A 22,783-nucleotide genomic window follows, 5' to 3' on the forward strand; every position below is an offset into this window, starting at 1 on the left:
AGCACAGAACATGTGCTAATGCTAATTTTCTCATGGCAGGCCCAGCTACAGAAGGGGTGTGAACCGCTGTCTAACCAGTCTTCTGCTTTGGGAAGGCTAAATTCTTGAGGGTTTTTAAATATACTTTGTTTAGCCAATGACTCTGGCTAAGGAGTTGCTGCTTTAGTTTTTAGAGTTGGACCAGCTATATGGATGATGCTGTCTTTGGTATATGGATTATGTAGTTATGTGGAAAATAATAATAGGTAGTTATAACAGTGTATGTATTATGTGCCTTGTTAAAGTGTTGTATTAGGTTGTGAGACCATGTGATCTTAGAGAAGTCTAGTTCAGTGCTAGGCTCCAGTTTCCACATAGCAGACAAAATTGCATCTTTTTATTGACACAACAAACCATTATTAGTATCTTTTTTTAATCTCTTTCCTATAATTGCACATGCTAATAGATTAATGCCTTTCACTTTTAGGTGCTGGAGATCAGAATTTATTTACTTCCTTATATCCTACACTTTCTCAGCAGCTTCCTAGAGAACCCATGGAATGGAGGAGGTAAATTTAAATTTTATTCTGTGATACTATTTTAGTGTGTGTTTTTTAGACTTGGGAAAGTGTGTATTTGTTGTGCTCTGAGAAGCTCTTACCATAAATTGAGTTGAATATGGCGACTGACTTGAGGAAAGGACAACTTAGATAATCAAGGTAAATGTTGTTCAGGATGATCATTTCCACTCAGCTGTATTGAACTTCACTTAAAGAAAAATTCTAATAATGTTGTGTTTCTCTTTTGGGTTTTGTGGTTTGTGGGTTTGTCTTGGTGTGTGCTTTGATGTGCTTCAGTAGCCATGTTCTGAAAGTGTCATGCATTCCTTGTAATCAGAATATATGTAGAACCTATGTGGAATTAGATGTGCTTTCCTGCAAAACGTTTGGTATGGCACACTGTTTTCTGATTTGGAAAAAAATATAGTGGGAATTTTCTTACTTGGAATTTTTTACTTTTAGAGTTCTTATAGATATAGAAAATCTTTTAATGAAAGCTGAAAAGCTTCTAGCTCCTCTTCTTGCAAAAAGGAGCATCTATCTCATTTTCAAATTTTAGTTAACTTTGTATTACAAACTGTGGTAAGTGTAGTTTGTGAGTTCCCAATACCAGAGTATTTCAGTTTATTCCTCTTCCCCAAAATACATGCTCATTTTTGTATTCTGCTATGTATGTCTTGTCCACTAATTTTAGTTTTTAAACTTTGTAGGTCTTATGGCCGTGCTCCAAAGATGATTCATCTAGAATCTAACTTTGTTCAGTTTAAAGAGGAGCTACTACCCAAAGAGGGGAATAAGGCCCTTTTGACTTTTCCCTTTCTTCATATTTATTGGACAGAATGTTGTGTAAGTATTAGGAAAACATATGAAAAACTGAGTCCTCAGATTGGAAAATGAAATTGTTTTGACTTTCTACTTGTGCACTCTGGTATTTTTTATTTGCTTTTCATGCTTATTCGAACAATTAAGTCTACATGACATAACCATGCATACCCAATATTATTGGAAACAAATCTTTGTCAGCTTGAGTACTTTTTTACCATAAGCAGTATCTCTTTGTCATGTTGCTTGACACTAAGAGGACAGGCTTTAGAATAACCTATTTTCAATACTTTGTCACAAAAAAAAAGAAACCAGGATCTGACAGCACACTTGCTTCATAATACAGAAATGTGGCCAGAGTATTTCAGTTATGATCTACTCACAAGGTTAAATCTTAAGATACATATTTTTTCTTTAGTTCGTCTTCCATGTGTGTTGGGTATTAGTACATGTCAGCAATCTAAACTGGGCAGGATTTGGAATGTCTTAATCCTGTTTATCTACAGTTCACTGCTTTTTGGTTGGCCTCTGTTATGAACAAAGGTGACATCTGATCTGTGACCAATCAAAAGTATCCAGAACAGCCATAAGAGTTGTCTGTATTGATCTGTTTAAAACCAACTCACAAGCCAAAAAAGTGCCAAACACCGCTTCTGTGTGTCTTTGATTTTTATGAAAAAGCTTTTAAACAGATTAAATTTGAGCAGTGCTAGAAGGCACAAATATCACCCTTCTGTTACTATGTGAGAATAAAACAGTTCAGCTTTGTAAGTTCAAACATGTTTTTGTTGTAAAGTTCAAGAACTTAATTTGATTAGGATTAAATTATGTTTAAAAATCTTAATTTCAGTAATCTAAAGAATGATAATATACCAAATACTAACATGTATTTACTGTTAACCAAAATACTAGAAATAAATTAAATTAAAAGACCAAAACCTTACTATACCTCATTTGATTTCTTTCAGTAAGTGAACTTATTGTCACTAACTCTATTTGGTATGTCTTTCTGTTTGTCTTCTGTTGGAACAAAGTTTGCCTTTTGAAATTGTTCAGAATGTCTGTTTGATTCGATGATTCACCACTTCTCATCCCAGGACACGGAAGTGTACAAAACTACAGTCAAGGATGACATCACCAAGTGGCAGAATGTTCTCAAAGCGCACAACTCAGTGGACTGGCTAATTGTGGTAGTTGAGAGTGATGCCAAGAAAAAGAACAAAACAAATATTCTTCCCCGAACCTCTATAGTAGATAAAATAAGAAATGATTTCTGTAACAAACAAAGTGACAGGTAAGCATTCTTTTACTTGCAAACATTTTAACCTTTTGACTAGCGTGCTGATTTAAAAACTCAGCTCCCTATGTAACTGGTTCCTTGCTCATTTAAGGACTTCCCTTGATGTCCAGCATTCAAACTGATGGTACCGTAAGACCTCTGCTTTGAAGAGGACTGACACAAGGAATAAAGGGAAAAGTTCATTTTCAGTTCTTCCTGGATTCATGGTGGCTTTGAAATGTGTTTCAAAAAGCTTTCAAGTATCTCCTCCTGGCTAAGAGAGGTCTAAGGGAAACAGTGTGGTGATAACCAGTTTTTAGAACTTCAAGGTTTTTTGTTTGCTTAGGTGCTTGCAAAAATGTTAACAGAATTATAGGTAGTGGATTTGAGGTGAGAGGGGAATATGAAGCCAAAAGGGCTTATTTTTTTTATCATTGTACTTTCTGCCTTTGACTTAACACGTTTCTGTTGTGAGGTAGTTGACTTAAAGCCAGTTTCTTCAAATGTTTTTATTCTAAGGAAAATAATAACAAATATGCAAAACTCTTTCTGCTTTCATTAAAGTCAACAAAATGCACAAATCTTGGTATCTATTAAAGCTGATTTCAAATTGTCTTCCTTATTCTCAAACATTGCATTGAATCCATCATATATTACATTTTTTTTCTGTTAATCTTAAGAGTTAACTTCAAACAGGAGATTTTCCCCCTAAGAATGAGTGATGGGATAAACATCTGAAGCTGAAAAGAGTAGATGGAAGCACTCATTGTACCTTGGTATGAGGTGACAGTGACTGGCAGGTCAACGTGTTATAACACACTGTACATTGACAGCACTTTCTTTGTACCTAGACAGTGTTTGGTATCTTACAGGATTATTTGGGCAAATAGTTTGAACAGCTCTGATTCAGTTTGCTTTTGGTTTCTAACTGATGGATTGGCTTGATTTAATCATTTTGCCATAGGATAAGATGACTTTTCTAACTAGAAATGGTGTTTTACTTAGATGAGAGATTTTCCTGCCTTTAGAGATATTGGTAGTTTTTTGAATGTTACTAAATTGTGACAGAAAAAGTGAGGAAAGAAAATGCTCTAAAAAGGCTGACTTATTTGTGAATTAATGGGATCTGCTTATTTTCTGAGAAAAGCAGTGGAAGTTTTAGTGCATAGGATGTGTCAGAACAAATTGAGATACTGTAAGAATGTATGATGGAGGATTATTTTAAGTGACTTAGGAAAGGCTGACTGTATGTGATCTAATGGATCTTGATTTGTGTATTGCATAATCCTTGCCAGGAGTAACTATAATTACCATTCTGCTGATTTGTATTGCTAAGCGGACTTTTTTTTTTTCTTGGATAGCTACAGCATTACTTATGTTTAAGTAATTGGAATAATGTATCCATTATTTGCTTCAAAAAAAGTAAACCTTTATAGTACTCATTTTGTGGGAAACACTTAACTCTTCTCATAGACTATATCACAGACATAAACATACTTGGAAAAGATTTTAAAAAGCCACCAAAACTCAACCAAACAAACAAACAAAAAAAACCCCAAACCCACCCCCAGACAAACAAACATAACCCTCAACCGTGGTTTTTACCTCTGATCAGTGTTCAATAAAAACTAAATTTGTTCACTCTGAATCTGTCAGTTGTGCACAGTATTCAACTGCATTTCTATGTAAATTTTGTTTACCTCCTCAAAAATAATTTTTATCAATCTCTTTACAGATGTGTGGTACTTTCTGATCCTTTGAAAGACTCTTCCCGTTCTCAGGAATCTTGGAATGCCTTCCTGACCAAACTCAGGACGTTGCTTCTCATGTCTTTTACCAAAAACTTAGGCAAATTTGAAGACGACATGAGAACTTTGAGAGAGAAAAGGACCGAGCCAGGGTGGAGCTTCTGCGAGTATTTCATGGTCCAGGTAAGAGTCTCGTTTTATTGAAGAAAGTACTTGAGTCCGAGTTTTAATAATGTGGGTGGTTTTTGGTTTTGGTTTTTCTTTTTTTGGGGGTATAAAAGCTGTGTTTTTAGATCTTGTTTGCAGCAGGTTTGTGTTAACATTGTAATACAGTGCTATTACAGAAGCAGAATCTTTTCAAGCTTGTCAAAGTTTTATGAACCTCAAGTGAAGCAAATAAATTGCATCTAGAAAGTAGTTTAGTAGTTGCTCTTGAATTTTGGGTAAATGTCCCATTACAGTGCCTGGGCAAAGACACTCAAACTTGTAATTAATGTGAATGTTGCTATGCTTTCTTTGTTTAGATTATTTTCAGTATGTATGGAGGTGATTTTTTAAAAAGTGTCTGTTTTGAAGTAATCTGCATAGAGAATGCCTTGAGTTCAATTTTTTTTTTTAATATTTCTAAATATGTCTTTGTTTTAGCTGGTACAGAGAAACTCTTGTTTGATACAATTACAGGTCTTGATTCCTTTGGAATTTTCTGGTCCCTGTACAGTGCCACCCTACACGCCAATTCCATCTCATTTTCCTGTCTTCTTTGACTTCATGTGCTACCTCTTGCATATGATATATCTAATTCTCAGACCTTTTCTACTTGCTGCTTTGGCTGTCTTCTCTGTGTACAGTTGAACCTTTATTGATGCTGCAGTTGGTGCCTTCACAGTGTGAATAGAGGGGGAAATATTACTATTATGGGAGATGAGTCTTCAACAATTTTTTTTTTTTAAACTCAAACTTATTAATACACGTATGAACAATATCTTGTAATGAATCAGGATCTGGATACACAACAGAATTTACTGGCATAGCTGTGTGACTTAATCTTCTTTTGCAAACCTCCCTATGTTAGAAAGAAATGGTGCATCTGCTGCAATGGCAGGTTCTCCTGTATGTGTGAATGCTGGAAGGGGATGAACGTTGGAAGAAGTAGTTGCCGGAGCTCTATGGATGGATGGGGGTAGCCTGTAATACCAGATATGACTAACATGGGTAACATGCTCCTTGTATTGCTTGTGTGTCCAAAGGAAGAACTGGCCTTTGTCTTTGAGATGCTGCAGCAATTTGAGGATGCACTAGTGCAGTATGATGAACTGGATGCCTTGTTTTCCCAATATGTTGTCAACTTTGGGGCTGGTGGTAAGTGTCTTAAAATGTTAAAATAAATGTTAAGTGTCTTAATTTCAGAACAACCCAGTGCTTTCGGGTACCATGTGTGTACGTGCAAGAAAAGATGGTACATTGCAGTGAAAATGCGCTAGGCAGTTTGTGCTCTTGTTTTATGCCGTATGCAGTGTACATCAGTTATAGTCTATTAAAAAGTTTTGGTTTTCATCTCTGATGCTTAGCAAGTTTTAATGAAAAACCTGTGTTTTGCTCTTACTCAGTGATGGTTACAAACAGAGCCCTGAAACGCTGTAATTACGTAAGTATCGATCTGGCTGAGATACAGTTGCTGTTTCCACAGCTCACTGCTAAGTTATTCACTAAAGAGCTTCCTGGAGAAATGCATTCATTCTCAAACTACGTGAGACATTTGGTAATCACTACAAAACGGAATAGAAATATGCGCTTAATCTGCACTACAGAAGATTTAACTTTCTCTTCAAGAAAAATTACTGTGCAAGAAGTATCAAATAAATTTTAAACTGGTTTAATAAGCTCAAGGATATGTAGTTATATAACAGCTTTAATCAGGTATGCGTTATGAATCTGGTAAAAATATAGTGCAGGAGTAATTGCAGTGAAATACATTTGTCCTGACTAAACCTGATGCTATACCTGAAAGTGGGGGCACATCTATCCATAATGGCTGAATAAGAAATAGCGAAATAGATAAAGCTTGCTTGTTTTGAACTTCAGGTAGGCTTAATTGCCAAGAAATACATTACAGACTGATTGTCACTATACCAATAACAGTTATGCAATTAAGGCAAAATGCCTATGGGGTTTGAATGTTCTGAAATTGTTACCTACTTAGCTGTGGAAGTTCTGCTGTTTATTTGTTTTGTTTTTGAAGTTAAGACATTGAGTCATTTATCCATATGATAAACTTCAGAAAGAATAAGCCAGCTCACAGTCTCTGGAGGGAGGAAGAGGAGGCTTTGATAGCAGGCAGTGGTTGATTCTTGGATATTAACTTTATTTACTTAGATGGTGCAAACTGGCTGACATTTTTTTGCCAGCCAGTGAGGAGCTGGAATGGATTAATTCTCCGAAAACCAATTGACATGGAGAAGAGAGAGCTAATTCAGAATCAAGAAGCTACTTTACTGGACTTGCGTAGTTACCTATTTTCTCGCCAGTGCACGTTATTAATCTTCCTGCAGAGGCCATGGGAGGTTTCCCAGCGAGCATTGGAGCTTCTTCACAACTGTGTCCAAGAACTCAAGCTATTAGAAGTGAGTCAGTGTAATATATTCCATTACGTGAATGATTTTATCCAATGATGATCTAACAAGACTTTTGAAGCTAGATGTCGGTGACCAAAATACAGTAAGCATTGGCTGTGAGTTATCAAAATGTTGGTGTAATAACAGATTGTTACAGTGCTACAATTGAATGTTTCATCATGAGGATGTCTTTGGAAAGAAATTTGGAGACATCACATCTGAAAACCAAACCTGTATTTAGTTAAAGTATTCTAGTCTTCACCTGGAAAGTTAACTACTTAAGCTGGTAGGTTATTTGTCTGCTTCTTTCCTGGATTTGTTACCAGTCTCTTAAACTGTAGTTCCCCTCATTTAAATCTATAACAGCATTGTATTGAAGAAAATAAGGCAGAGTGGTGAATATGCTGATATGCAGGCCAGTAGTGTGTAACAAAAAGCAGTTTTGAACTAGAAACAGCATCTAGAGTAGGGCTTCCTACTGCCATGCAAGTTGGATGCTGCTTTGATTGCCTTTTGTGGTTCTTCCTTTGTGATTCCTTTTGGTGCCCAGTAATGTTCTGTGTTACGCACGTGCCTGGCTATCTCATCCAGTGATGGAGACAAGTGACAGCACTCAAAGCTTTTTGTCATGTTGCATGCCTCCGTGCTTTACTCCTCCTCCCTCCATATTTTAGTTTCTGCTTGTGTTTTTAATTCTCTAAGGATGCTTTATCAGGGATGTCATACACTGATTGTTCTCCATGTATGACCACAGACGTCTGTGAGTTCAAATACATCTTTAAGAACAGCGTAGTGTGCATGGGAATATTTCTGGATTTCACCTTGTGACTCATCCATGACCTCAATCCTGTGGGTGTCTGGTTCTCTGTTAGTTTTATCTGTGCTATTACAACAGGAGCTGCTAACTTTTGCCTGTCTGACATTGTGGTGGTGAGTTCCATAAGTTCCATCTGTTCATCTGCATTTAAAAAGAGAAAATCTGCTTCCGATGCATTGCTGACACCTTCCTGTATTCTAAAACTAACATGTAATTCCCATAGATAGTATGTTTTGTATGTGTGTTTTGTGGTTGTTCTTTCCTTTCCAAAAGAAATACATGCAGCCTTATAAGTCTTTGAAGGTACTTCCTGCAGTTCCCCTTTTGCTCCACCCCAAGTCTGTCCTGTGCCTCCAGTGTTTGGGGCTCTTCTCTGCACTCCCTTATTTCTGCTGTTTCTGTCATGATGTAGTGATCCAAACTGAATGCAGGTGTTCAGGCTGTGACACAGTGACACTTATTTGTGTATACCATGTAGTTATCCCTGTTGTGATCACTTTTCTTAGTACAGGCAAACCTCTTAAAGTGGCTTGACACCACTGAACACATAGCGGAAATCTGAACTACTCTGTTCTTGTGATCTTTTTCTTCCTGATAATTCTTTCAGAATTCAGTTCTCTATTTTTTTTTTTTTCAAACACATTGTCCTTGCATGTTGAGCTTTCCTATCACATTAGTCAATTACCTAGTTTATTATGGGTTTCAAGACTTTCATAGTCTTTCTAAAAGGAATATTTTTGCATTGTTTATGAACAGGATTTTGAGACACCATTATTGTGATTATATTCCATATCTTCAGTTATTCTCATCTTTATCTTGGTTCTTGAAATATTCTAGTATCAAACTCTCCTGTCTTCTCTATCGTGTCCTGATTAATAATCCCTTCTTGGTATTTTTTTTTTTCTGTGTGTGTTTTTTTTTTTGTTTATTTGACTGTTTTTTATCTCTATTCTTTAGTTAGTTGTCCATGACAGATGTCTTACCCTTTGATTAAAAAACTTGTTGTTGTAAAGGAAACTTAGACTAATTTTTTTTTTTTCCAAGTATTTTAATCTACTTCTAATATACTTCTAATTTCAGTCTCGGTTAGATCTGATGTCTCCTTAGGAAAGTAGGTGTATTTAGAGAAGTTTTTCCTGACTCTGCTTTCCTTAGGCTTAGTGTCCAAATTTTTGGAATTTTTCCAAGTACTAGTACCTGTTACTCCTCTTTTCCTTCTCTCATCTTGGTGAATGTATCAAATCTAGTTAATATAGTCACTGTTTAGTTGCTTAGCTGTCCTTGTTTCATGAACTAATGTTTATGAAGTATTCAGGAGGTAGTGAGAATTGGCCTGGGTTTTGTGTATTCGCAGAGTAAGCTCTTTCAAGAGGCTCTGCTACATTGTATCAAGAAAAGTATTTTGCTGAAGTATTTTCTCATCTGACTGATGTTTATTTCCCGGTTAATTTTATCTGTTCATCTTCAGGTCTCTGTTCCTCCTGGAGCTTTGGATTGTTGGGTATTTTTGAGTTGTTTGGAAGTCTTACAAAGAATAGAAGGCTGCTGTGATAGGGCTCAAATAGATGCAAATGTTTCCCACACGGTTGGCTTATGGAGCTATGCCACTGAGAAGGTGAGCAAATTATGTGTTGCAGTTGTGGTATTACAATTTTGAAGTAGACCATTTGTTTCTGTGGAACAGATTTCATGCTTTTTCATGTGAAATTTAATATGGGTTTCTGTGTCTTGTCTTGAGTCTGGTCTAGATGAGACATCTAGGTCATCCCGAGGCAAATAAGTAATAAAATTATGTAAAAAATTATGATTTAATTGATCTTGCCTACAAACCCTTTTGCAGCCCTGAAAATATTGATTTTTAAACAGTAGTGAGTAATTCACAGGTAGGGCTCAATAGCAACAGGTCTGTTGGATGAAAATAGGAAACACAGCTTAATGATTTTGGTCTTGCCCGGAATTTAAGGAAAACAAGTGAGTGTATGGATTACAAACAGTAAAACCTCATTGCTCATTTAAGAAAATAATCCCCTCAAAAATCCAAAACCCAAACAGCATAAGAAAATAAGTAAACAAGAAACAAAACAAACAAACAAACAAAAGAAGCTAATTAACCAAATTACTCTTCTTAGGAACTGATGGGGAAATAATGAGTTATATGCTAGGCTGTAATTAAGTGTGTGCATTTTTTACTCATACAACCATTCTGTGATCTTACAAAAGACATCACTTAAGTCCTCCTCACTTACCAAACAGATGATGATTTGACCCTTTTAATACAGAAGTGTTTCATATTTTATTAAGCAGAAACAAAGAAAAGACAGCATTATACAAAACCTTTGAAAAGTTTGGCCTTCTTTCTGATATGCCACATTATTTCAGGCTCTGGAATGGGCTGCCCAGGGAGGTGTTCGAGTCCTCATCCCTGGAGGTATTTAAAAGAAGGATAGATGGGGTGCTTAGGGACTTGGTTTAGTGGTGGGATGGCAGTGTTAGGTTAAAGGTTGGACTCGATCTCAAAGGTCTTTTCCAACCAAAGTGATTCTATGATTCTATAATTTGCAATTTTTCGGTTACTACCCCTTACCATACAGTAAAAGTTGTAAAGTGGCCATTTTGGTTTGGTTAAGCTCCTTCCCTAATTATGGGAGTGCCTTTTCAAGTTCTGCTTATTCGGTTTCTGTGAAAGAGTTGGTGTTCAAGGTTGCTAAAGATGACAAACTACTGAAATAGCACACTGTGATCTTTGTGGATGTTTTTGAAGACCAATGTAAACTCATCCTCTAGTTTACATAACCTGTAGAATACTTTGTATTTATTTTAATCATAGTTTGTTCATATTTCAGTGGACCTAGGGAATCCTCTAACTGACCCTAGGAGATCCTTGTCTTATTGCAAAAGCATAGAAAGACAATTTCACCTTGAAGAGTTACTGGTTTTTTTAAAAAAAAAAAAAATAATAAAAAGGGTGAGGGGGAGAGCAGAATAAAGTAAACAAAGAGTTGTTTAAAGTGGTGATGTGTGCGTCAGATTCTTCCCATGCTCCTTATGTGTTTCTGTGAAAGGTGTGTACCTGAGTTGGAAATGTTCCTCCTGTTCATAGCTCTTCTAACACAAAGGGTAAAGGGAAAAATTGTAGAGCAGTAAAGTGGAACAGACTGAAGGAAAGAAATTCAGCAACTAGTAACAAAATTATGTGGAATTTAAAATAAAAAAAAAGTTAATGGCCATCCCCATTTTATGTGGTGTAGAGTAATATGACAAGCTGAGACCTTTTTTCTTTTGCAGGCTTACCTTGGTAGTTGATTTTTTTCTAAATGAATTAACCAAATTACCAACAGAACTGAGCTTCTTTAAGACAGTATCCTCTGCTGACTTCTGGGTATCAAGCATACCAGCTGCTGTCTGGAAGGGGTTTTATGGTAGTTGTGTGGCACTGTTTTAACACCGTTAGCTATGCTAATCATCTTTTTCAAGAAGGTTTTCAACTGAATACAATACTCTGGCTTGTTTAATCAGTGTACTGGAGACTGCCTACATTTCTTGAGTATACAGTTTTCAAAAATACAGACACAGTTATTAGAAATTATCTTTGGCAATAACTGTCAAACATCTCAAGCTTTGTCCATGTTTATATGGAAAAACAGAAGGATTTATTCTGACTAGGTATTAAGCATGTAGGGGCGTGTCTGTATATGCATGTGTTCCAATGTTATTTGAGTCAGTAACTTGTATGCAGTATAATTCTTCATAAGATTAATTTCTACTGTGAGAGTAACAGTTACTTTTGAAAAGTTATTTACTTTCTTCCCATGAAGCAACTTTAATACAGACCTTATACGCAATATAATATGACAGCAGTGGAAATGTATTGTAGGAATGATGTAACAGAATAAAAGGAGTTTTATATTGATTTTGTAGCCTATTGAAAACAAGCATCTGGTTTCTATTATAGTTAAAATCTCTGGGTTATCTGTGTGGACTTGTGTCGGAGAAGGGACCCAATTCAGAAGACCTAAACAGGACTGTTGATCTGTTAGCAGGGTTGGGAGCAGAACGCCCTGAAACAGGTATTACCAGGAATGTACTCATTCTTTCTAATAACTGACATTGTCTTAAATACACAGCATATAAAATACATCAATAATAATAATTTCCAAGTATCCCTATGTATATATAAACATTGATAGAACTGTTATCTCTTACGAGTTCTTCTAACATGTCTAATACTTTAAACCACCAATGCATCTCCTACCATTGCAAGTATAAGTTTTTCCATTAATGCTCCAATTATCAGCAGTTAGGTAAATAGTCTTGAACAGTACTGGTTTTGAATAAAGTTTTTAATTTCTTTCAGACAAGTATTAAAAATGAAATTATTTGAAAAAGAAAAGGAGCATCCTTGGTCTGATGCAAATAGGTAACCTGCAAAGAGATAATTCGCAAAGATATTTCTGAAGGGAAGAAGCTTTCAGATGTTAAATATGCTAGGACAATCAGTATATTTGAAGCATCAGCTGACGGGCTGATGCTTCACTTGTTCTTGTGGGTATGATGATGTATTACTCTTAATTCCATACTATGGTGCCTGTTGTATTTATTTTAAATGAGGATTTTTTTCTTCTAGAAATATTGACACATATTTGGTCTGCCAAAGACTTCTAAATTGAGCAAGCTACTTCAGAAAAAAATCTTGATCTTGCTAACAATTTTCCTTTGAAGTACATTGTTTAAAGCAGTCAAGTATCTTTAAATTACAATATATTTCTGTCATGCTGATTTATAAATCCAGCAGTGGGGAGTTGTGAGAATATTACTTTTGGCATAATATGGTGTTAAAGTACAATTGTGTGTGTTTCTAGGTTGAATAAATGTTATGAAATACCATGTGGAGAAGTTAGTACAATTACTGTACCGCTGCTTGCCTTTACCCTGCTACCCTGAACATCATTCACGCATGCATGCACACAGAGTTGTGAAACAGCCTTTCTTGATCTTATTTTACAGCCTGGGGAAGAAACTCATGATCTGTCTCTAAGCGTTATTGATGTTTCCACATAAAATTAATTTTAAGTTTTCTCTCTAGTTTCTACTGAGGGGAAAAAAGGTGTGTGTGTGTGTGTGTTATTAAAATAGGAATGTAACTGTAAGTGACACCTCTTGTTTTGCTTTTTTCTAAAGCAAATGCATCGCAGAGCCCTTATAAGAAACTTAAAGAGGCCTTATCATCCGTAGAAGCTTTTGAAAAACACTACTTAGTAAGTATGAGTTCTGGTTATTTGTATTTGTCCTGCGTGTTTACATTACAGATTGAATAGGGCCAAAATTTTCAGACCTAAGAAGATAACATTGATAATGTGAATCTGTATTTCTGTATTTTGGTGTTGAAAGTTATTGCTTACACACTAAACACAACAAGGCTGATTTATTTTACAACTGGAACCCTGTATGGGCACAGAGTTTCAAATATTTGGATTAACTTTAATATTATGCAGTTATGAGTTGGAGGTTATTATTTGTAAATATGTATACTTAGTTACTAAAAAAGCCAATGTTATGGCTATCATATTCTGCTATCACAAATTCAGAATGAATCGAATCTTCCCCAGAAGAATATTGATGTGTGAATTCAGCTTCCTTTTGAATGGTTTAGACTTGCATCTTGCAATGGGTGTTACATGGTTTAAGTTATACTCTTAAACTTTTTATATAAACTGTGGGACATCTGTGGATCATAGGGTTGGAGCTGGCATAGATTGAAACATTAGAATTCACATTGTGCTTTAATATGCATGTTTATTTTATGACACCTCCCTTATTGAGGAGGCATTGTAATAATCTTCTGTGTTTTTTAATAAAAATATTAAATGTTGTTAAATAAAGCAAAAAAAACCCTGACTGTAACAAGAGTGTGTTTGTCTTTGGGGGTTTTGGTTTGGGATTTTTTTTCCCCTTAAGTAGTTTTCCTCTGAAATGTCTTACATTTGCAGTACTGCTGTTTAAAGTTTTCTTGGGAAAAGTTGGAGGAAAACTGAGCAATATTTGTTCTTTTTTTAATCTGAAAACGAGGCGGTACTTATTTTTACAAAGTTTTATTGAAAGAAAAAGTCTCAAATTTCATCTGAAGAGACTGTGAGACTGTCAAATTTTCTACAAGCATGTTGGCTTGTACCTTAAACTTGGGGGAACATAGCTTTTCATTTGTATGTGTAGCTGCTAAACCCCTCTGGTTATACTGATCTGTTAAGGAGTGACCACTTAATTTATTGTGGCATATTGTTGTGACTTCTTAAATAAAGAAGTGATTTTTTTCTAGGCTCCCTGTAAGAAACATCAAAAATGGCCTAAGAAAGGCTTTGGGAGGCCATTTTGTGTCATTTTCCTGCCCCATAGGAATGGATGCTTTCTGACAGATACTCTGCAAAATACGTAGGCACTCTGTTTTGAAGGGCAGAGTAGTTCTTAATAGACTAAGTGAAGGAGAATGAGCTTCTGTGGTAGGTTGCTGATAGTCAGAAGAGGCTGCAGGTTTGTAATACGATGTGAAATCTTTTTATGTATCTGGCCAGAGATTATTACATACTTGAGAAAAAAGCTTGGTGGTAGTATACAGTATGTGTTGTAACTGGTAATTTTGTGAGAAAGATTTGTCACTGTTATTACAAGCTTACGGCAAGGTGAGGAAGGTGACATGTAGACAGTGTGGGTGAATTGGGAATTAAGCTTAAAAATGTCTAAGAAACTTCAATTTGGGATTGCATAGCTTCAAGCAAAATTCCTGTAAGGCACTCTTGCAAAAATACTTATTCTGATTGCAACAGCGTTTTGCGTTTAATGCTATGTTTACATACTGGAAATTTTCATATACTTAATGGTACTATGTGCAGCTTTAGTGGAAGAATCACATACCACATTCTGTATGTAGTTGATTTGGTTTTGAAGTATTAGTTGTAAGTCTCTGGGGCAAGCTCTAGTACTGTTCTAAATACGTTATGCTGTGGTGTATCCTGGAATGATGCACTACACAGTCCCTCAATGATAATCTAATGGCATACAGTCACTGAGAAATGGGTGCTTCAAGAAAAGACAGGAGGATTCGAGTGTAAAGTAGTGCTTGAAACTGCACCTCATCTACTGTTTTTGTGGTTTTGTGTTGCCTTATCTAATTTTTAATAGACTTTTTTTCTGCTGCTACTTATAATGCAGATATGGGGTAATTGCCAGCTGTAGAAAAAGTAAAGATTGACCTGTTACAAACTGTTCTGTATTGTGTGCTGGGGGCAAGGGGGAATCTGAAAAGTGACTCATTCTGGTCATTTTGTTGTAGTAACTTAGTTAACTGGCTATGAGTTTGTGTGAAATACCATATAGCTACTAAAGTCTATAAAGCTTATAATAGTTTCTTTTCTTTTAAACAGGATCTGTCCCACGCCACCATTGAAATGTACACGAATATTGGGAGAATTCGCTCCGCTAAGCTTGTGGGAAAGGACTTGGCAGAGTTTTATATGTAAATGAATGTTTAAAATGTCTTAAATGCATTAGATTTTAAAAGTTTGAGTACAATCCTTGAAGAAAATACACTGTATTTAAAAAGGAATTTTAAAAAGTATTTTTTAAAATGTAAACATACCCTAAGTTTCAGGCTGTATTTCAGGAAAAAAAAAAAAGCACATCATCAATCTCTTTATATCAAACCCTAATTCTCACCTTATGATTTAGTGCTTTTGCCTTTAACTGTCATATGTTCTTTAGCTTGATCCTTTCTTCTCCTAGGGAGAAAAGGGCAGTAGGGCAGGTGGAGGAAAGAGATAACTTTGCGTTTACTATAGCCTGCTTTGTAACATGGCTTATGACTTGTTTCAAAGTTTATAGTTATCTTAACTACATTTGTGTATATATATATACACCTAAGAAAAGCCAGAGAACATGTTTTTTGGAGAGTAATCAGTTTCATATTTGAGGTGTTGATTGCAAGATGTTTGTTTCCCCCACTGTGAAACTTAGTGATTTTATTCCTAATTTCCAAATAATATTTTTTGTGTTTATCTCTGATGTTAAATTCCACTGAAGGAACCTCCTGCACTGGTTTTCTGTTTCTTTTTATTTTTCTCATTTAGAAGAATTTGGGAGTCCTAAGTGGGTTTTTTGGGAAAAGATGTTTGGGCGTGCTTTTCACCTGTGTTCACTAAAGCAGTCTGATCTAGCCACAACAGATTCTCCTAAATTAACTTAAATTTTCACCTGAGGGAATAAAGTTAGGTTTGAAGACAACCATGGAACTGCTGTGTAGTGATAAAATGATATTTTCATTGAAGCATTTTCCTGCTTTAAAATTGTTCAGTAAGCATATTTTTAGTCAACTGTCAGAAGCTTGGGATGGCTTTTGTCACATTTGTGGGAGGTAGCTTCACCTCACTTGCTCTGACTTGGGATAGAGCTGTGTATGAAGCCTTTCACTGACATGGTATATTTGCCCTAATTGCAGTTCCGCTTGCTTAAGTGAATCGCATAAAGGTAGGCCAATATGTTGATCTGTAGCCAGCAAAATAAAGAGCATAATGGTTCACTGCATCTTGTTCTGCATTCATATGCAATGTTCCTCCCCCATCACCGCTTTTTGAGAAGGCATAGAGAGTTTTCATGGTTGCTGAGGTTCTTATATCACTTTGCACTCATTTCTTTATTTTTAAAGGAGGAAGAAAGGTGCACAGAAGGCAGAAGTCTATCTACAAGGAGCACTGAAAACTTACCTTGCTGAGGGCTGGGCACTGCTTGTCACACACACAAGGAAACAGTTAGCTGAATGTCAGAAACACCTTGGGCAAATAGAAAAGTATCCTCTAAAAGGTGGAGCCAGAAAAATCGAGACTGAACAAAATTATACTTCTGATTATTTTTCTGATATCTCTCTAACTCTTATTTAACAGTAGAGACTGCCAAACATCAGACAGCTGAGTTATTCCTTGTTTCTGTTGTTGCTGTTCATTTGGGGAGGATCAGGTTATTTTTATTTTTTTTTTTTTTTTTTTAACATCTGGTTCACTTAAAACCTTTTGCATATGGCTTGTTGGTCTTAAGTCTAGGCTCTAGAGTGGTGAAACATGGGTAGTGTGAAGTTTGTTATTAGTACAGCAGATACCATAGAGGTTTTTTATGATTCTGTTTGTACTTCCATTGTTATGGAAGTTTTTACATGGTACTGGGTTTTTTTTTTTTTATTTGATAAATATGGCATTATATAGTGTCTTCCTATATTAAGAAGCTTAATTTCTGGGCTTACTTCTGTAACTGCTACCGCCTTTTCCTGCATCTGAACTGGCAAAGGCTCTTCTGGTATTTGTAATGGTGGCTTTCTCCAAAAGTTATAACAGAGGTTTAGAAGACTAAAATCTTTCGGGTTTGGTGTGGTGTTTTAATATTTTTTGCTATCATTAATTTTTATTTCTGGCTTTGATCTCTGCTTCAGAAGGGCAGTGGGAGTTGTTTACTTTTAAATCTTCAATGTGTGAATGAAATCTTCTCTGTAAATGCCACATAAATGCTAAGTAATACTTTGAGAGAATTATTTGGCCCAATCCTAATGTTTGACAGGCTTCAAATCCTTCACCTTGATACTGCCTGCATTATTTTCACACGCCAACTCTATCTGCTACAGCTGTATTTGTTTAAATACTAAATCTGTCTGCATTGCTGTACTATTGCTACTTTCAAGACGGGGGGGGGGGAAGGTCTACTGACTGGCCTTGGGTGTTTTGTTGTATGCTTTTTGACATTAGAAACAGCACAATTTGGATTCTGCTTTCATTTTAGCTTCATATGCTGTTGCATAAATTTGGCAGCTAAATTAAGTAACTTGGTTCTAGTCTGAACTGTTGTGCTGCGTGCAGGATATTATGTACTATAGCAAAATGGCAAATTTTCGTTATTTTTTTGTGTTTTGGGGGAAGGGTACTGCTTTCATTGGTGCCATAGTTATAAATGGAATTTCTCTAGGTGTTCCAGATTGGGGTGATTAGCTGAACAGAGTACTTTTGGCAGATCAGTTCTTGTGGAAATTGCAAGGAAAGACAGCTTTTTCTGAATGGTCCTTCTGGCTTTTTTTTTTATAGTTGTTGGGGGTTTTTTTGTTTTGCTTTTTTTTTTCTTTGCCTAAGAAGCTCGTATTTTAGTCTTGAAGTTACAGTACTAGGAATGTTATTGTAGCTGAAAATCAGTTGAGCTAAATTCAAATTTGTAGTGTATTTTGTGTTTTGTTCTTTTTTGTTTGGTTTTTTTTTTTTTTTTTAGAACTTAGACTTAGGCATTGTAAATGTTTGCCACCTTTTAAAATTCTTATGTCGCATTTAAACACTCTTAGATTGTTCTGCTTCAGTGCAAATGCTCTTAAAGATTCTGAGACAGTAATATTGCAGTCTTAGCTAACTACTTAAATTAGCATTTGTATCCCCAGCACTCAAAAGTATAAAGAAGTCTTATGACCTTGTTAAGGTAAGAGATGCTGCAACAGCTGGCAGATTCTCAGCCAAGTAAATTGGAATATAATCAAATACTCAAGTTTACTTGGTTTGAAATGTTGGGCAGTGTAATGCAACACAGTGGGTCTTTAACTTGCATGCTGCGTTTATCTGCTGTCAAATAATGAATTTTCTATGCTCAGTTATCTTTTCAGATGGGGGAAGACTGCGCAGGTTAATAATGGATGATATTTTAGTAGGTCTGCAAAAAGTAGAGATTATTCCATATTCTCAGATGATAGTAAATCTTCCATTGTTTCTGTTCTAATAGAAGACTTGACCTGTTCTTGTTTCCAGTCAAATTTCTGAACGTTGTAGGTTTCTACCTCATGTTTCCTTAACTTTGTTAGTTATCTTCAAACAAGCAGCCTTTTAGCTGGTGATAATCACTTAAGAGAAGATGAACGCAAAAGCTTTTGCCAAGAAATACTGAATTTTGCTAATCAGCAAGCAGAGAACCAAGGTAAGTCTGGTTCTTAAATACGTAAAACTTAAGTTGCTGTAATCTGATCTTTTCCCGAAAGTAGATTGGAAGGCTTTTTCTGATTGTTTTCATTACCTTGTGTATAACTTCTGAACCAACCCAGTTCTTTTCTTGTCATCTCCAGCACATTTGTAAGACTTCTGCAATAATTAAGAATAGTCAAAGATAAAAGGGTAATTAATGTTTTCATGCTGAATACCAGAAAGTCTGTCTTTGTTTTCCTTCACTTACCTGTTTCTCTGCTTTGATAGCTCATAATTTATCTTGTGTTGGGTTTTTTTCAATTCCTGACTTGACTTTGTATCTCCATTGCTGGCATGCAGATAGCAGCTGTGTGATGTTAACTTATTTGGTTTTGATGTTAGATCTGTTCCCATCCACTTGCAGCTTATTATTTTGACCATCATCCCTCTTCTATTTATTCTTCTTGCTGCTTCAGTAATACCTTGCCCTCAGATATTAATCATAATGCAAAATCATATGGAATACTTCCTGTAGATCTGAAGACTGTTCATTTTTTATGCAGAAGTTTTTCTTGATGAATGGATGTACCATAAGTAATATGTTATTTTAGACTTGCTTCTTAATTAAGTTTTGATACTCCCTCAGTGTTTGTTGGGCTTTGGAATCTAGGAAAGAGAGTGAAAACACCATGTATGGTAAAGCTGATGGCTAAAGGGCACCAGTTTGATTATTAGTTTCTTAAACTTGTACTTGCTCTTAATTTATGTGCTCTGGGAATTTTGTCACTTTATGTTACTGTGTTAATCTAGAACGCTTTATGTAGTAGTGAAATGTTAAACTTCTGCTTAGATACTGTCACTTAGTTTAGTTGTCTTTAATAAACCGAGTAGTAAAATTGTAGTAGATGTAACTGTCAGAAAACAAAACTGCGTATTTAAGTCTCATTTCTGTGCAAGACAAAGCTAAAATATGGAAGTAATGATTTGTTGTGAAAGGATTCCTTGTGAAAAGTTGTTGATCTGTTTAATTCTAGGGATTAAATTTTTAAGAGAAAAGATTTGCTGATCTCCAGTAGCACTGGAAAAGAATAAAATCCCTGTTTTTATCTTTCCAGGTCAAAAGGTTATATTGCCTATGCACTCCTTTGCACAGTTGAAAACTCTGCATTTTGATCCTGCAAATGCTGTTGTCCACGTGGGTGGAAGGTTGTCTATTGAGTTGGCTTTGCTGAGCCAAATGCCCATCCCTGTCCAAGTGGATCAGATTGCAATCCATGTTCACTTCAGCGTTGAAAAAAACAGTTACAGAAAAACAGCTGAGTGGCTCACTAAGCACAAAACTTCCAATGGTGTTATCAGCTTTCCAAATGAAGTTGCAGGCTTTCCTTTGTCAAGAAACAACTTGCCAGCACTGGAGCTGTATGAAATGTATGAACGGAGTCCCTCAGATAACTCTTTGAACAAGCAAGAGAGCAGCAGTTCACTGGATATGCCCTCAGGAGTGACTTTAGAAGATGGGGCTCACGTGTTGAAGTGCAACAACTTAATACTGGAACCAGGGGTCAATAAAATAACATTCAATACTCAGGTATGTTTTTATAGTTGAGTGAATGTAGCACTCGTGAAAGAAGAACTAAAAGCACTGGCTGAGGAAGAGCATAGTGCTGGCAAGTGGTACCTGTCTTGCTTCCTGTTACAGCTTGGGTGATGCCATTCCCTTGGTGGCTTTCTTTTCATTGGTCTACACCTTAATTTCCCTTGAAAGAAGGCTATTGTGTTTGTGCCAAAATATACAGGTGACTCTCCTATTTGCAATCATTTGAGTTAGCCTTCCAAAACTTAAACATCTTGATTATTGCTGTCGAAAATTAAACCGATAAATTCTTATACAAGATAATGCACTGCTCATGAAGTCTGCCTTCGCTGTTGAGCTCACTGAGAATAATGTTTAAAAAATTTGATGGGAATGCATTTTCTAACCCTTAGTAAAAGTGACTGTGTGGTTAAATTTGCTTGATAGCCTGTTGTTCACTGTGGAGGGTGATAGACTATTTTTTCAACTAGTGGATGTAGTAAACCTACCTGCAAGAAGTATGAAAAAGTTAAGCTCAGCTTCAAATATTTGAATTTAGAAGATGTCAGAATTAGAATTGCCCCCGTTATTCATCTTAATCACATAAAGAATGAGAAGACAAGAACATAAGGATTCTCTGCTATGGGAAGACTAAATCTGCATGAGCAGACACCTGTGAAAATAGTGTCACTATCTAAATGCCACCCTCAGAAAATGGATTACAGTCCTGTTTCTGCCGTATAGTGTTGTGTATGAAACTCCTCAATTCCCAACTTGCACATATACTCCAAATCATCTTAATACTTGGAGTAACCCTTCTTTTTTTCCCCCCTCCCATTCTTCCTCCAGCAAGCTAAGTACTCCCAGTAATTGCTGAAATATTTAAGGGCAGTAGTGCTTATCACTTCTGTTCACATTGAGTTACTACTGGATGCATAGCAACTGGAAATTGGCAGGCCTTTAGTAGCCATCCTCTTGGGCGGGGGTTGTGTTTTTGTGGTTTTGTGTAACTGCCACTCATTCCGTGGCCTTGTACTTTGCTGATCTGTGGCTTGTTTGCTTGTTTTAATGAAATGGGGAAAAGCATTTACCTGCTGACTTTAGTCCTAGCAAGTGAAGTGCCAAACATTTTCAAAAGCAAGACTTCACCATCTGTTTGGCATTCCAGGAGTAGGAGCTTCTGGCCTCAATTATCATGGTATTCTGTTCTTCGGGTTTCTTTAAGCACTTTCTATCTCCCTCCCCACCTCTGTAACCCTTCATAGGGAAGTATTCAGTAGAGTTCAGTGCTACAGTAATGAATGTCAGAGTAGGGAAAATTTGAGTGAGTGAACTCTGAGAAATTCAATGCAGCATCTGAATGATTAACAGGAGATGGGGCAGCACAATGAGGAATACAACAGGTCTTTCACAGCTGCTTTGTTTTCTGAGCATTATCCAGCCTGTCTGTTGGAAAGGATAGGGATGGTATGAAGAGACAGTGTTCTGCAGTCACATACGGTATATATGCCTGCTAGCTTTGCTATTTTCTAATTGATTTAAATTAGCTTTGGTCCCTCTTTGGTCCCTTTTTTTAAACTAATTTTGAAATAAGAATCTATGTATCTGCTTTTCATGACTAAAAACTGGTAGGTAGGCAGAGCTAGACAGGAGGTTTCTTTAGCGTTGTTAGCATATTTTAGGTGTCATGTCTTGTCATAGAACTTTGTTTAGAGTGAAGCTTTCTATAGGCTTACATACTCCACCTTCCTATTCCTCCAGCGCTGGGGCAGAAAGCACTAGAGATGTGCTTGGTGCATGTGCACACGCACATTGTGGAACCTGTGTGGATAGCAGGTATCTCAAGATGGAAGTTGAGTTCAAGTCCCTGATGATACAACGTGAAATGGCAATAATATAATTTGAACTACCTACTGACCTAATTCAGGTTTCTTATTCTTTCAAAGGACTGGAACAAGTTACTGGGATTTGGAAATGTCAGAGGTGCAAATGTAGTTTTCTGGAAAAGAAATTAACGTGTATGTAGAACTGGACTTCAGGTGAAGGAGCCTTACTAGAAGAAAGCTGTTAGAGATGGTTCTGAGCTGGCATTTTGGCTTAGTGGGATCAGGAAGCAATCTGAAACCGTGGAAGAAGAGATATGGCTAAAAAGCTAGATATAGGTCTGCTTTAAATTTGCCTTGTTCTGCATGTTTCTGGTGGCTATTGGAGGATGAACAGCTTTACGCTTATAACTTTCGTATTTTCCCAACCTTGCTTTCTTGAAACAACTTTGCATGGGAAGACTACTTCTCTTTTTATAAAGTGGTTCAAAGCATGACTTATCTGTCCTTAGAGGGAAAATCTGAATATAATTTGACAGTGTATCACTAGATAACATGATGAAAGCTTCTCTAGAGTTGAGCAGCAGTGTTTACAAAATATTTACCAAA

At 36.3% G+C, this 22,783-nt stretch overlaps 1 protein-coding gene across 3 annotated transcripts in view; it reads left to right on the forward strand.

The window, feature by feature from the left end:
• Positions 1–461: 461 nt before the first annotated feature.
• TRAPPC10 (trafficking protein particle complex 10) overlaps positions 462–22,783 on the forward strand; it is a 34,251-nt gene continuing 11,929 nt past the window's right edge. Inside the window, exons 1-13 of one of the 3 annotated variants that reach the window (XM_035896447.1) lie at positions 462–548; positions 1,250–1,385; positions 2,459–2,655; positions 4,376–4,571; positions 5,636–5,747; positions 6,762–7,009; positions 9,286–9,432; positions 11,770–11,884; positions 12,996–13,072; positions 15,233–15,324; positions 16,510–16,650; positions 18,682–18,794; positions 19,894–20,366. In XM_035896447.1, coding sequence (XP_035752340.1) covers positions 535–548; positions 1,250–1,385; positions 2,459–2,655; positions 4,376–4,571; positions 5,636–5,747; positions 6,762–7,009; positions 9,286–9,432; positions 11,770–11,884; positions 12,996–13,072; positions 15,233–15,324; positions 16,510–16,650; positions 18,682–18,794; positions 19,894–20,366 — 2,061 coding nt within the window. In that variant the 5' untranslated portion in view covers positions 462–534. Of the gene's footprint in view, positions 549–1,249; positions 1,386–2,395; positions 2,656–4,375; positions 4,572–5,635; positions 5,748–6,761; positions 7,010–9,285; positions 9,433–11,769; positions 11,885–12,995; positions 13,073–15,232; positions 15,325–16,509; positions 16,651–18,681; positions 18,795–19,893; positions 20,367–22,783 lie in introns of those variants that run through there. The other 2 variants (XM_035896448.1, XM_035896449.1) reach the window with 2 other exon arrangements.

The sequence above is a fragment of the Egretta garzetta genome, unplaced genomic scaffold, assembly GCF_000687185.1.
Source record: "Egretta garzetta isolate BGI_Z169 unplaced genomic scaffold, ASM68718v1 scaffold45, whole genome shotgun sequence".
Classification (NCBI taxonomy): Eukaryota; Metazoa; Chordata; class Aves; order Pelecaniformes; family Ardeidae; genus Egretta; species Egretta garzetta.